At 56.0% G+C, this 12,022-nt stretch overlaps 5 protein-coding genes across 5 annotated transcripts; 2 read left to right on the plus strand and 3 right to left on the minus strand.

The window, feature by feature from the left end:
- Positions 1 to 664: 664 nt before the first annotated feature.
- Positions 665 to 3,439, plus strand: CMQ_3857 (amino-acid n-acetyltransferase subunit; the record flags this gene model as incomplete). Its single annotated transcript, XM_014319795.1, has 6 exons — positions 665 to 737; positions 804 to 932; positions 1,003 to 1,070; positions 1,151 to 1,279; positions 1,691 to 2,107; positions 2,177 to 3,439. 6 exons carry the CDS (start codon positions 665 to 667, stop codon positions 3,437 to 3,439), a joined length of 2,079 nt encoding a protein of 692 aa, XP_014175270.1.
- Positions 3,440 to 4,078: 639 nt separating this feature from the next.
- On the minus strand, positions 4,079 to 5,132 carry CMQ_3442 (GTP-binding protein ypt1; the record flags this gene model as incomplete). The annotated part of the gene is made up of 5 exons (XM_014319380.1): positions 4,079 to 4,276; positions 4,337 to 4,564; positions 4,626 to 4,673; positions 4,771 to 4,894; positions 5,122 to 5,132. 5 exons carry the CDS (start codon positions 5,130 to 5,132, stop codon positions 4,079 to 4,081), a joined length of 609 nt encoding a protein of 202 aa, XP_014174855.1.
- An 859-nt stretch (positions 5,133 to 5,991) lies between these two features.
- Positions 5,992 to 6,925, plus strand: CMQ_3725 (uncharacterized protein; the record flags this gene model as incomplete). The annotated part of the gene is made up of 2 exons (XM_014319663.1): positions 5,992 to 6,235; positions 6,288 to 6,925. The coding sequence occupies 2 exons, from the start codon at positions 5,992 to 5,994 to the stop codon at positions 6,923 to 6,925; spliced, it is 882 nt and encodes a 293-aa protein (XP_014175138.1).
- Positions 6,926 to 7,152: 227 nt separating this feature from the next.
- On the minus strand, positions 7,153 to 8,420 carry CMQ_3822 (uncharacterized protein; the record flags this gene model as incomplete). The annotated part of the gene is made up of 2 exons (XM_014319760.1): positions 7,153 to 7,897; positions 7,957 to 8,420. The coding sequence occupies 2 exons, from the start codon at positions 8,418 to 8,420 to the stop codon at positions 7,153 to 7,155; spliced, it is 1,209 nt and encodes a 402-aa protein (XP_014175235.1).
- Positions 8,421 to 8,995: 575 nt separating this feature from the next.
- CMQ_3852 (uncharacterized protein) lies at positions 8,996 to 10,523 on the minus strand (the record flags this gene model as incomplete). The annotated part of the gene is made up of 3 exons (XM_014319790.1): positions 8,996 to 9,317; positions 9,557 to 9,753; positions 10,329 to 10,523. 3 exons carry the CDS (start codon positions 10,521 to 10,523, stop codon positions 8,996 to 8,998), a joined length of 714 nt encoding a protein of 237 aa, XP_014175265.1.
- Positions 10,524 to 12,022: the final 1,499 nt, after the last annotated feature.

A 12,022-nucleotide genomic window follows, 5' to 3' on the forward strand; every position in this document is an offset into this window, starting at 1 on the left:
CGTTTGAGGACCAGCTTCCTAAGCCAAAATTGGCCGTTCGGCCGATTTGGGCGTTCTGCGCGTCGTCTCTTCGCTAGTGAGGGAGAGCCTGTAATTGGAAATTGCTGGCTCAAGTAGCCGCAAGTGTCTGTAGAGTTGAATGGGTGGACTTGGGCAAAGAGCTCTGCCAGAATTGGCCGTTCTGCCGCCCTGCAACCCTGTTGACGGCTATCAGGTTGAAGGGACCACTATTAGGCGGCTCGGGGGCCCAGAGGTATGCTGCCCCTCCTCTCTATAGCCATCCAATTCAATACCAATTGGGCAGAACAAAAATTAGCACATCTCATTTAGGGCCCCAAGTGACTACAACCTCGCCAGTTTAGAGCAGCGCTTTTGTAGCTGAGCCTCTTTCCCTCCAAGACTTGCTGACTGGCGCTTTCGGGAAGGCGATCAACCCTCTGTGCATAAAATTTCTGTTAACGTGAGCAGTTGCGACCCACTGCCCGTTGTCTGTCTCCAAAAGCAGCTGACTTGACTGAAGAATTGAGATTGCCTGCTTCAGACAAGATAGCAGAACAGGAAGAAGACGCCCACGTACCACAGATAACAGTCCACAACACAACACAGATTCTATTGAAAATAGCTCTACCCCGCGCCATTACCAGTCTCGTTCCCGTCTTGCTTGATGGCCAACGATGAGGCTCGGGAGGCCGGAGGGTCTCCCGGTGCAACCCGGGACGAGTCCGCTGTGTCCAGTGGTAAGCCAGTTATTTTGGACAGTCGATGCCTTTGATGAAGCATCTTGCATTCTCACAATAAGCTAGAACTCCGAGGCCTCTCTCTCAATACCGAGCCATCTGTGCCGGCCCTATCGCAGCCACCACCATCCCGGCCCATATCTAGTGGCGTTGTTTCTGTGGACATCACAGCTCAGTTCATGGCAGCAGCGGCGAGTAAGAATTCCTTTTTTTTTGCAATGGCCGAATTGTCAGAGCAGAAAGGATTTACTAACGCTTCATACAGCTCTTGGGCCAGGAGAGCTAATCAAGGACCCCTTCTTCACACTCTTTGAGTCTGTTGGGGCACTCGAGGTAAGAGCTGAGCTGAGATTGAATCTTTACCTTACCGTGTTGTGGAATCATGACTGAGTTTGTATGGCTTCATCAACTAGATCATGGATCCCAAGATGGATAGTGGCTGCCTTCCTGCCGAAGAGCTGGAAGACGACACTTATGATTTTGCACGTCCTCTGCTTCCCGAGGAGGTTGTCGGAATAATTGACCAGCTTTTATGTCTTGAGGTATGCTACACTTTGCACTTTTTTGTTGAAATTGCCGGATGGTTCTCTGACCAAATATATAGATGGCCTGGCATCTAGGCTACCCATTGTCTCAGACGATATTCACCAGTACCTACATATTCGCAATCCTTTCGCCTATTCCATCGACTATTTCAGAGGTCGACTTCGTCCGTGGCCGCAGCCCACAGGAGCTGATTGCGTCTCCTACTCACGCCGTCTTGCGTGCGTATTGCATTAGCCTCATAAAGACGTGCTGGCATGTGATAGATAGTGTCAAAGCCCAAACTTATTATGAGGCAAGTGCAAAGCCAGCACAATATCGTCAACAAGGTCTCTCATCACTGACTTTTTGATTTGATTGTAGGAAGAGGACTTTGTCACAAACACATATCATCTGTCTCTACTTGATAGCATTACTCGGGAGGAAGTGCGCCAAGTATTGTTCTCGGCACGGACAGCTGTCCTCGACCCCCGGAAAACAATTGGGCGCAGGATGTTGCTCTGGCATTAGACGCCCGCCTAGAGTTTCGTGACGCATTTCTTCATGCCATCGAGCTGGCCGAGCTTCGTATTCAACCGGATGCCCTACAAGTCCCCTGGAAATCAATGTTGGCTGCCATGGAAGGCGTCAAGAAGACACATAAACTGGGCAAGAATTTGCCTGGAGCTTTTAGTGTCAAGCTGCAGCGTCGACTAGCCAGCACTATGCCACCACGGCCAATCGTACAACCCAGCTTCGATGAAGCCTGTGAGCGGTGGCTACGCTTCTGCAAGGATGGTGCCAGCGTTATCGACGTCCTCCGCTATGCGGATCCGCAGAGTTTGCTAGTGAGTGGTAGTGAGAGAAGGTGGTTAGTTGTGTGCTGTTTTGTGTTCAAGGCTAACATCTCCACGTAGAAATTTGTGCTCACCTTCCAAGCTCAGAAACCACAACCGTTAGTATTCATACGAACACTGATGCAAGATCTGATCTTTGCGGATAATATCATGCTTGGCCAGATGAGCATCCGGCAGGTGATGGACGATGACCTGGCGCTGCTGGTGTTACCTGCCAGCATGCTGCTCGACCCAACAAACGACGAAGTCGAGGCGGTGCAGGATCCACGCTTCGCCGTGGCCCAGCACATGGAAGAGTTCCGACAACGCGCCTTTCCAGCATACTTTGAAGTATTCCGGACGCTGTGCCAAAACCGCAGCCGAACACGTCGGATGTTATGCCGGGCCATCCAGGAGTGGGACAAGCTTCAGATCGACGCAGAGGACATTGACCAACTGGTGGAACATGCTGTGGGTGGTGGCAGGTCGAGAGGTGGAATGACGTCAGAGGGGCCTACTGCTGCTGATGCCTTGCCTCTATCGTCATGGGCCTTCCTCTATAAACTGCAGCTGATGGAGTGGGTCACGCAGTTAGGTTTTGAGCTGGAGGTATACCAGGTCGACGAGTTGCCCGGAATGTATTGGTACCTGAGCTACCTGGCCAAACGGCGGGTGCAGCATGTCGAGCGCATCCGCAGCTTCACTGTGCGGGCTATCCAGGAACACCAGCAGCCCCGGGCCGGAAGGAAGGCCAGCACGCTGTCAACAGCCGAGCACACGGCCTACGTGCGGTCGCTGGCGTTTCTGCGCGCAACCCTGATTGACGCATCGGCGAGCTGGGAGCTGGCCGAGGCGCTGTCTTGCTTCTATTCGGTCCTGCAGCGGACGGGAGAGATGCCTATTCCAGACCGACCCTTTGGCAGCGAGGAGCTGCGCTACGAGTTGCGCATGCGGCCGTTTGCTGCTGGTGGCCCATCGGAGCTGCCGCCCTTTGATATATTTGCCGCGGAGGTGAAGCAGGCCGACAGAAGCGTGGCCGAGATGCTGACGTATGCTGAGAAGGCTGTCGGGGCGGCCAAGAAGGGGTTTGAGGCTCTGACCAAGCTCGACGAGCGCGAAGAGTCCTTCTCGGCCTTCTGCCATGACAGATGGGTGGCGCGGACAAAGGGTATGCAGAAGTCAGCCATATTTGCCGGCATCGCAGTGGCGACGGCACAGAAGGCAGCATTGGACGAAGGCACACAAAATCGGTCCAGACTGACGATCGAGGTGCCCACGCCGGACAAGTGCTATCACGAGTGGTGGGTCGTTCCAAAGATCACCATTAAGCCGGCTGCAACATAATGCTTGTAGAGATTTGTCTTCTGTTACACCTGCGCTATATATACTGCGTTTGTACCCTGGGCGAATTTGCACGAGGCTTCACGGGCTGTTGCTCAAGCATGTTTGTTCAGATTCGGAGAGAAAAGCCAGCTGGGAAAAAAACAGAACTACTAAAATGAACAATAGACCGTTGACCCACAGACGAAACAAGGGGAAAACCAAAATGGGAAGACGATAACAACAGGAACGAACGTAGAACAAAACAAAAGCGAGCACATTAACCCATCGCGTCCCTTGTATCTCCTGTCTTCGCCACTTCTAAACCTAAAAAGAGACTTCCCGGGTTACCTTGCAGTCCTCTTCTTCCATCTACACCACATCCCTCACTCCCCTTCCATCTTCCTGTATCGGCTTCTCGGTCGGTCGATCACCGACGGATTTATCAGCCACTTTCCACTTTCCAGTCCTTTGCTATGCGTCTTGACGAAGCGTGGCAAGAGGGCTGACGTGGAGAGAGAGGGGGAAACAAATGGAAAAATCAGTCAGTAAAAGTAGGGCTGGGATGGTGCAGAATGGCACAATGCGCATTGGGTGGCGTGGCCCGAGTTGTGTCACCCGGAGCAATTAGTGACGAGAGTCCAAGCGCCGAGCGGCATGTGCTTAACAGCAGCCGCCGCTCGAGTTGTTGGACACACCGTGACCGGCGCCGACCTGCACGCTGGGCTTGGTGTTGTTAGTGGCCGTGCTACCCATCCGCTCCTTGATCTGGCGAGCCATGGTGAGGAAGGCCTGCTCAACGTTGTTGGCGTTCTTGGCCGAGGTCTCGAGGAAGGGGATGCCGAGGCTGTCGGCAAATTCCTACAAAGAAAGTCAGCAGGCACTGGTGGGGAAGAATCAAGGCGGCGGCAGCAGACGTACCTTTGCGACCTGGTAGTCGACGACTTTCTTCTCGCTCATATCGCTCTTGTTGCCGACAAGCAGTTTGTTGACGCCCTCGGTGGCGTATCTGTCAATCTCCTGCAGCCACTGCTTGACGTTGTTGAACGAGTCCATGTCAGTGACATCGTAGACGACACAGATGCCATGGGCACCACGGTAGTACGAGGACGTGATGGTACGGAAGCGCTCCTGGCCGGCCGTGTCCCACTATTGATTTGGCTGATTAGTCCGCTGTTGTGTGTATTGGACCAGGGTTTGCTGTACTTACAATCTGCAGCTTCACCGTCTTGCCGTCCAGCTCGATAGTCCGGATTTTCTAGACAGCGGCAGTTAGAAAGAGGAGTCCGATGGGCAGAAATGCAGTCGGAGGCATCTCGCAGAAGAGCCGCTGCGGAGGGCGGGATTATACGTACAAAGTCGACACCGATGGTTGAGATGTAGGACTCGGTATAGGTATCGTCGGCGAATCGCAGCAACAGACAAGACTTTCCAACACCGGAGTCACCGATGAGGAGAAGCTTGAACAGATAGTCGTACCTGAGAAGTGGGAGGGCGATATGTCAGACAAAGCTAGGGATTAAAGGGATATTGCCGAAACATTGCTGGGGGTGGTGATAGGCGGGCAGGATAAAGTCAGGGCGATGCGAAGCCATGGAAGAACTCTAGACAGAGGAACGGTCAGTCAGTATGATGGCCACGCCGTGGTTGGGGACAATGAGGTTGAGGCAGGGCGATGCGCTATTCAGAGGGACAATGCATACTACTCGGGATTCATTGTGGCGGAGCGGTGAACTGGCGACGAGTCGAGAGTGACGGAGAGACGAAAACGAGGTGAGGACGAGATGGGGCAGTAAACACGATGGCGACAAGAGAGGCGGCTGGCGGCGGGTTGCGGATGTAGGTTGTGTTGCGTTGAGGGTTGGGTGATGTTTGAGAAATGGATGAAAAGAGGTTCTGAAAGGAACAGGAATAGGCACGGATTTTGCAGCGGTCAGGTGGGAAATCAGTGAAAGGGGAGGAAGGAGTCGATGGGCTGTGCTCAACGCCTTGCATGGCCAACTTGCACACCCCTCTGCGGCACGTGGATGTTCACATGACTACGCTACATATCACGTGTGCGGAAGCCTAATTGGTTGCCTGTCTGTTTGCCTTGTGGGGCAGGTGACTATTCTGGTCTACACCGTCCACTGAGCCGGATTCCGGCCCTAGAAAGCATGAAAGACGATAGGCAGAGGGAAGGACAGGGTGCAAGACAGCGCAGCTTACCACGACCGGCTGTTCGACTGGCTGTTGCGGGGAGAATTCTTAGACGAGATTCTGGCCAGCCTATCAAGGTCCGGCAAATTGACCTGAGGGACAGTTGGCAGGCCTTATTGCCGCCAGCCGATAAGGCCTGCTCCAGTTAACTTTACAGGTGATCTGAACACGCTTATAGCGGGCAATCCCGGTTCTGCCTGACATCATTACTTTTTTCTGGCCGGAGCTCAATCTTGATCAAATCCACTTTGGACAATCACCAGGCACGCCACATACCTGATTGCCAACGGCGTCCTGCCAGCTTAGACGAAAGTAGCACTGCGACAATTCTGACAGTGCGTGTGTCTATCGCATTCTAGCCCGTACACGTCTGTAGCATGACGACAGCGACGCGAATTGCACGGCGACGAGCGACGACGCCGGCCTTGACGGGGCCGTGTCTGTCGACGGTGCGGTCAGGCCGGCCACCACGACGGCCGTTTTCCGCGGGGCCAGAAGGCCATGCACAGCGACAGCAGCTGTCGGAGGTGTGGTTTAGTGCGACATATCCGCATCACGGCCTGGAGCTGCCAGACAGGGGACGCAAGCGACCGGATGAGCGGACGCTGAAGCTGGGCAAGAGTGAGTAGTGTGTGTGTGTGTAATTGTGGACGTCTTGTTCTGACGGGTGCAGCCCTCCGGATCCTGCAAGAGCGGCTACCGACGCTGCTGCAGTCACCGCTGCCGTCGGAGATTCTGTCGCCGACCATCTCGCTGCATCTGTTCCCGTCGACACATCCACACCTGCCGGCGGTGTCGGGCCGGGTGGCGTACGTGGCGGCGCTGTGGACGTCGCCGCTGGCGTGGAACCGCGTGCCAATTGTCGGCAACGTGCGGCTGGAGATCCTGTCGGAGCGCATGTCCAAGCAGCCGCTGCTGGCGTCGCCACGGCGAGCGGGCGCGGGCGACGAGGAGCTGGTGGTGCGGTGGCGGACGATCGGGGCGGCATCGGCTGGCGACGACAAGACAAAGACGACGACGACGACAACAACAACAACAACAGACGCAGCCAGCACGACAACCACAAACACAAACCCGCTGCTCGCCGGCGACCCGACCAAGGAGTTCACCGGACTCTTCATCTTCGAGTTCGACCAGGAGGGTCGCGTGCTGAGCCACACGATCGAGCACGTCGAGGAGGGCGGCAACTGGGAGCGCAGTGTGGGCGCGCGGTTCGTCGGCCTCACAGACTGGCTGCTGGGCGGCATGCGTGGCGGGTCGCAGCCGCCAGTGGCAGCGTTTGAGCTGCAGCAGCCACATAGGCTGCGGTAAAATATTATTTTCCTCTTCCTTCTTTCACTCTCTTTTTTCTTTCCTTTCATCTCATACTGGCTTGGAAACAAAAACACGGCACACGGAGGCTCTTCTTCACTCAATACCCCGGGCGTCAGGCGGTGGGACGGCATTTTATTCAGACTCTGTAAGATATACGCGCACAAAAAAGGTGGAGAACAAAACACGGAGCAAGCTCGCACACACAATGAGGTGTCTACGCCTGTCTACCTGTCAGCAACATAGGCCTGAAGCTGGTCTTGGGGTACTGTGATGATGCGGATCCGGTCCTTGCGGCTGCTGGGCGAGTAGTAGAGGGTGGCCAGCATGTCGTTGTTGTTGGTAGCATTCCCGTTGGCATTGCTGTTTCCGTTGCTGTTCTCGTTGCTACCAACGACCGTGCTGCCCTCCTGGCCATCTGCTTCCCCGTCTACAGCGCCTAGTAGCTGCGGCATGTTCTGGCTGTTGGTCCAGCGGCTCCACACCTGCTGGCAGATGTCGTCGTACCGGATCGGCTTTTTCTGGTGTTGGGAGCCGCAGCCAGTGCTGTCGTCGCCGTCGTCGCCATCGTTGCCAGCCGTTGTGGGGGGCGTGACGACGACGAGGCGGTCGACGATGTGGAAGCGGTCGACGATGGGGAAGAGGCGTGCGAACAGCAGCTCGGGTTGCAGGCGACCGACACCGAGAGCAATGGCAGAGCAGGCAACGTGGCGCACGCGGCGGGTATCGTCCCTGGACAAAAAGTAGACCATGGATGTAGTGGCGGCGTCGTCGTGCGGCTCGAGGTCGCCCTGGAGCAGCAACACGTCGGTCTCGAAGTTGAAGAGGCAGCCATGACCTCCAGGCCGCCGGTACGTGTTCTTCGGAATGCTGGTGAGGCTGTGCTGCGGCCGGTCGCGAGTCTCGGGCGAGCTGACGGGCTGATGGCCGGCCGTGAAGATGCGCGCCGGCGCCTCTGCCAGATCGGCCAGGCTGTAAGGCACGCGCCAGGGTCAAAGGCGCGCACATAGTGGCGGCGAGCGACCGCGTACGCTTCACGGCTGACCCGGAACAGCACCGGCAGCAGCGCCGGCGACCAGCGCTGTGGCGACATCCGGTCGTAGACGCACTGCCCCGGCACTCCGGACAAGTACGTCGAGTCTGCTGAGTGGCACGTGACCGTGATCACGCGCCTCTGCTGACGCAGCGCCGCCGCCCAAACCTGGAGGCGGATCTCGGCTGGCAGCTGCCCAAACTGCCGCAGCGACGTCGGCGCGCCTGGCGGCAACGGCTCCACTGCCTCCTGCTCCAGCGCGTCGAACTCGAGCCAGAACAGCCGTCGCGCTCGCGCGCCGCGTAGGTCCTCGTACACGTGACCGTCGTGCTCTTCGGCTGCCTCTCCGTCCCGCCTGCGACGGTCGTACAGGCCAAAGCCCGGCTCGTCATTGTTGCTGCTGGGTTCTAGCTCTGCCAGCGAGGCTAGGATCGGATCTGTGATGGGCAAGGTGACCGCCATGACAGAAAAATGCGGCTTGCTCTCGTCGCAGCGCGTTGATCAGACGAATTGACCACCCAAAGATCGGGGTGGCGCCCCGTATTTCAACACCTTCGCAAGGCTACGGCTAATGTGCTCTCTCTCTGGCTTGGTCTCAGCTTTAGCGCGTTCTTGCCGACATACACCGCACTTTAGCCCGCTGCCAATGACAGCTGAACACATCTTGGCTGCAGCTGCTGCCTCGTCGTTTCTTTTTCGATGCACTTCGATAGCAGTGCAAATCCCTGCCCTCTTGAGCGTCGACTCACCTCGCCGTTACCTGCATCTGCTTTCCTTTTTAGTCAACACTATCTGTTTTTGCCCTCATGCTGTCTTGCCTTCAAACAGGCAGTTGTTTCGGGCTCCCCCTCTCGAGCGGTCGTTGCGGCCAGAACGGCTCTTCACATGCCGACACAACAGAACCGCAGCTCTGCTGCAACACACAAGTCAGGGTTCCTTTATACTGGTTCGCATGCCGGCTCTTTCACTTCCTTGTCAAACACCCCTGCTTCTTCTGGGCCAGGTCTCGGTGAGTCTGGCCAGACAGCAGCTGCAGGCTACATCTGCCCACATTCCCTTCGTCGTCGCGGCTGAACACGGTTGCGTCGTTTCTGCTGCGTTCGCACCTGCTTGAGGAGCGGCTCTTCTCTCCACCGTCGAAACCACACCGCCAGATAGATCCCGTGTGTGGCATGTTCGTCCTGAATCTCCTCTCGCCTGCCTGTCCTTGGCTTGGCGATGTCGACGTTGTCCAGGAAGGCTGCTGCTGCAATGCACTGACAGGTGGTCAATATCTTATATCGCCTTGTCTGGACTCGTTTCGTCTTCTCTGTGTGTGCAGCAGACGCCCGCATGCCTAGGGCAGCTCTCTCAGCGTCACTACATTGCGCGGCCAAGCGTTCAGAAAGCACTTGGAGAGATAGACGCCAACCTTGCACATAAGTGAGACCTTGCAACAGCTTGCAGAGGGGAGAGGGGGGAGCACCCACCTCCGTGTGTCTGCATATGTAGGCCCGTAGAGCTTGACTATGGTGAAGTAGAGAGAGTGCAAAAGGCAAATGACCTGCCACGCGGCTTAGTCAGCAAAAAGAGGCGTAAACAAGGCCGGTCCAACTCACCGAAAACATGACCGCCCCGGTGGCAAGTTGATGTAGAACAGTAGGCCGATGTTTTTTCTGGAGAGCAGCCGGCCGTGAAATAGAAGCTGGACCAGCCCGGCACAGCCGACGCCCTGGACGGCGCGGCCCAGCAGCACCGACAGGGCCGACAGGGCCGACAGTGGTGCCGCCGTGCAAAGAGCACTGCCCGTATCATGCTGATGATGGAAGTCTGTATGGCGGCGTCCCGGTCAAAATTGCTTGGCCTGCAGTTGTCGTTTTCTCTGTGTTCGACGGCAACCTCTCGGGGCGGCTGTGACGAATGCACGTAGACTATGGATAGGAGGAAGAGATAGCTAAGCTTTCTGTAAGCCGAATTAGCCTCCATCATGAGACAGAAATGATAGATGACTGCAGGTTGTGGAGGCCATAACGGGAGAGGGAAAGGGTTAGGGAAATATGTCAGACAACGAGAACAGGAAACACATGCCAGAATATTGCAGACAGAACATATTCCACAAGTACAGCAAGCAAGCTGGCAGCGGGTGAAGTCACTGTGAGCCAGGAGAAAGGAAACGAGGAGCATGAGATATATGGGGGAGAGACAGGAGCCCCTTGGCTATGTATGCGAAAAGCTTCTGGGACAAGTGTCCACATGCATGACGAGCTGCTGCTTGGCCGGAGTAGTAATAATGACGTCCTCTCGGCCGGTATGTATGGTCAAGATGGAGAGGCAGGGACAGAGGAAGAAGACGGGAGATTATGCTACGAAACAAGCCACGATGCAGCATACGAGGCTGGGTGTCGACTTGGCCAGAGATGCAAGTACATTCACGGCATTGCCATCTTCCGTGGGACAGACACCAACCAGCCGTGCGCCCATCGGCGACAACGTGCGACACTCCTGTGCACGATCAAGCACATATGACCCAGTGCAGGTGCAAAACACCGACGAGTCGGCGCGTTCTGCATCTGTGTCTGCATACATATCCAGCGCTTCTGGAGCTGGAGGACGGATCGCCGAAGGCCGAGTCTGGAGTCTGTCAGCCTTGCCCGGTCCCGCCTCTATAGTTCGCCTCGACCAGAGTAACGGCCTCTCCCACCACAGGTGGCTCGCCCCTCTGTGGGACACTAGCAAAGACAAGTGGCCAAACAGTGAGGCCGCTTCCTGCTGTGTCTAGCAGCACTAGGACCCCTGCTCTCGCCTACGACACGACTCCACGTCGCCCCATATGCCGCAATTAGAAATCCTGTCCAGTCGTATCTTCCATGGCAGGCCGAATATCGGAAGTGCCATTCCATACGCCTCTCCCATATCTCGCTCGGGCGTCCGGAGCAAAGTGTGGGGGCAATGGCCGGCGGCTTGAGCAATTTTGGGCAATGTTATCTACCCCAAGTTGTTGTGGTGTGTCTGGGCGTCCTGGCCTCCTCTCCTGGCTCGCCGCTCAGCCGTGGAAGATAAGCAGTGTCTTGCATGCACTTTGACTGGTTGGTCGTAATTATGGACCAGAGAACAGACAGCCTCACATGTTTTTGGCTCGAGGACCAGGGTGTTGGTGCCTTTCCCTATTTCGACTAAGTCACCCCTCCTTCCCCCGCCGAAGTTGGGGTTTTTGAGGGGAGATATGGAGATCCTGCGGAGCCGTTCTGCAGGACCGGGGCATGGAAGACCATTGATGGAACATGTCTGCTTGGCTTGCAGAAGGGTCCCCGTCCAATAGCAATGCGATTGATACGTGTTTTGGTGCGTGCCGCATACACGAAGCTTCCGTATAAGTCCTTGCAGAGGAGATGCACAAACGGTGGCAGAAGAGTGCAAGAGTACTCGGAGAGCTAGGAAAGGTAGAGATAAGCAAGAGAGCAGCACGAGAGCAGCGATAAGACAACAGAGAACACGAGGTAGTCACATCTTACCACGCGTGCTCGTCATCTGTCGTAATCTATGGCCAGCCACGACTCTTCTTTCATATTTCCCGATAAAGCCAAAACACCAAATCAGATCAAAGAAAAGAAAAGAAAGACGACAGGTTGATGAGCTAATCCGCTGTAGCGCGTCCGACCATCCGTGGTTAGCGTGGCCAGTCCGCTCGTCCGTCAAGGCAATGGCATTTTGGTTAGCGAGTCGCTCTCTCCTTCCGCTTCGCGCAGCAGCGCTCACATCACGTTACCCGGCTTTGCTGTTGCCTGCCTTCCCGCTCAACTGTCTCCTCGCCACAGGGATGCTTCAACCTGCACAACCCGGTCATCTTCCCAAGACAGCGGCACGCCGACGTCAGAGTGCAGCGATCGCCCGCAACGGTCAAGCGGCGCCCCAGCGACAAATCAAGAGACAGACAATCACTCGGATCCGCTACCTGTATCTAACCATGCAAACACTCCACTGTGGGGCCGCATAGGTTGTGGGCTCGTTTTATTCTCACCTCGCCGTTTCCTTACTGCCGTGTGCCCATTTATTCTCCAAAAACATCCTCTCGTCCGAACGACACC

This window comes from Grosmannia clavigera, assembly GCF_000143105.1.
Source record: "Grosmannia clavigera kw1407 unplaced genomic scaffold GCSC_113, whole genome shotgun sequence".
Lineage (NCBI taxonomy): Eukaryota > Fungi > Ascomycota > Sordariomycetes > Ophiostomatales > Ophiostomataceae > Leptographium > Leptographium clavigerum.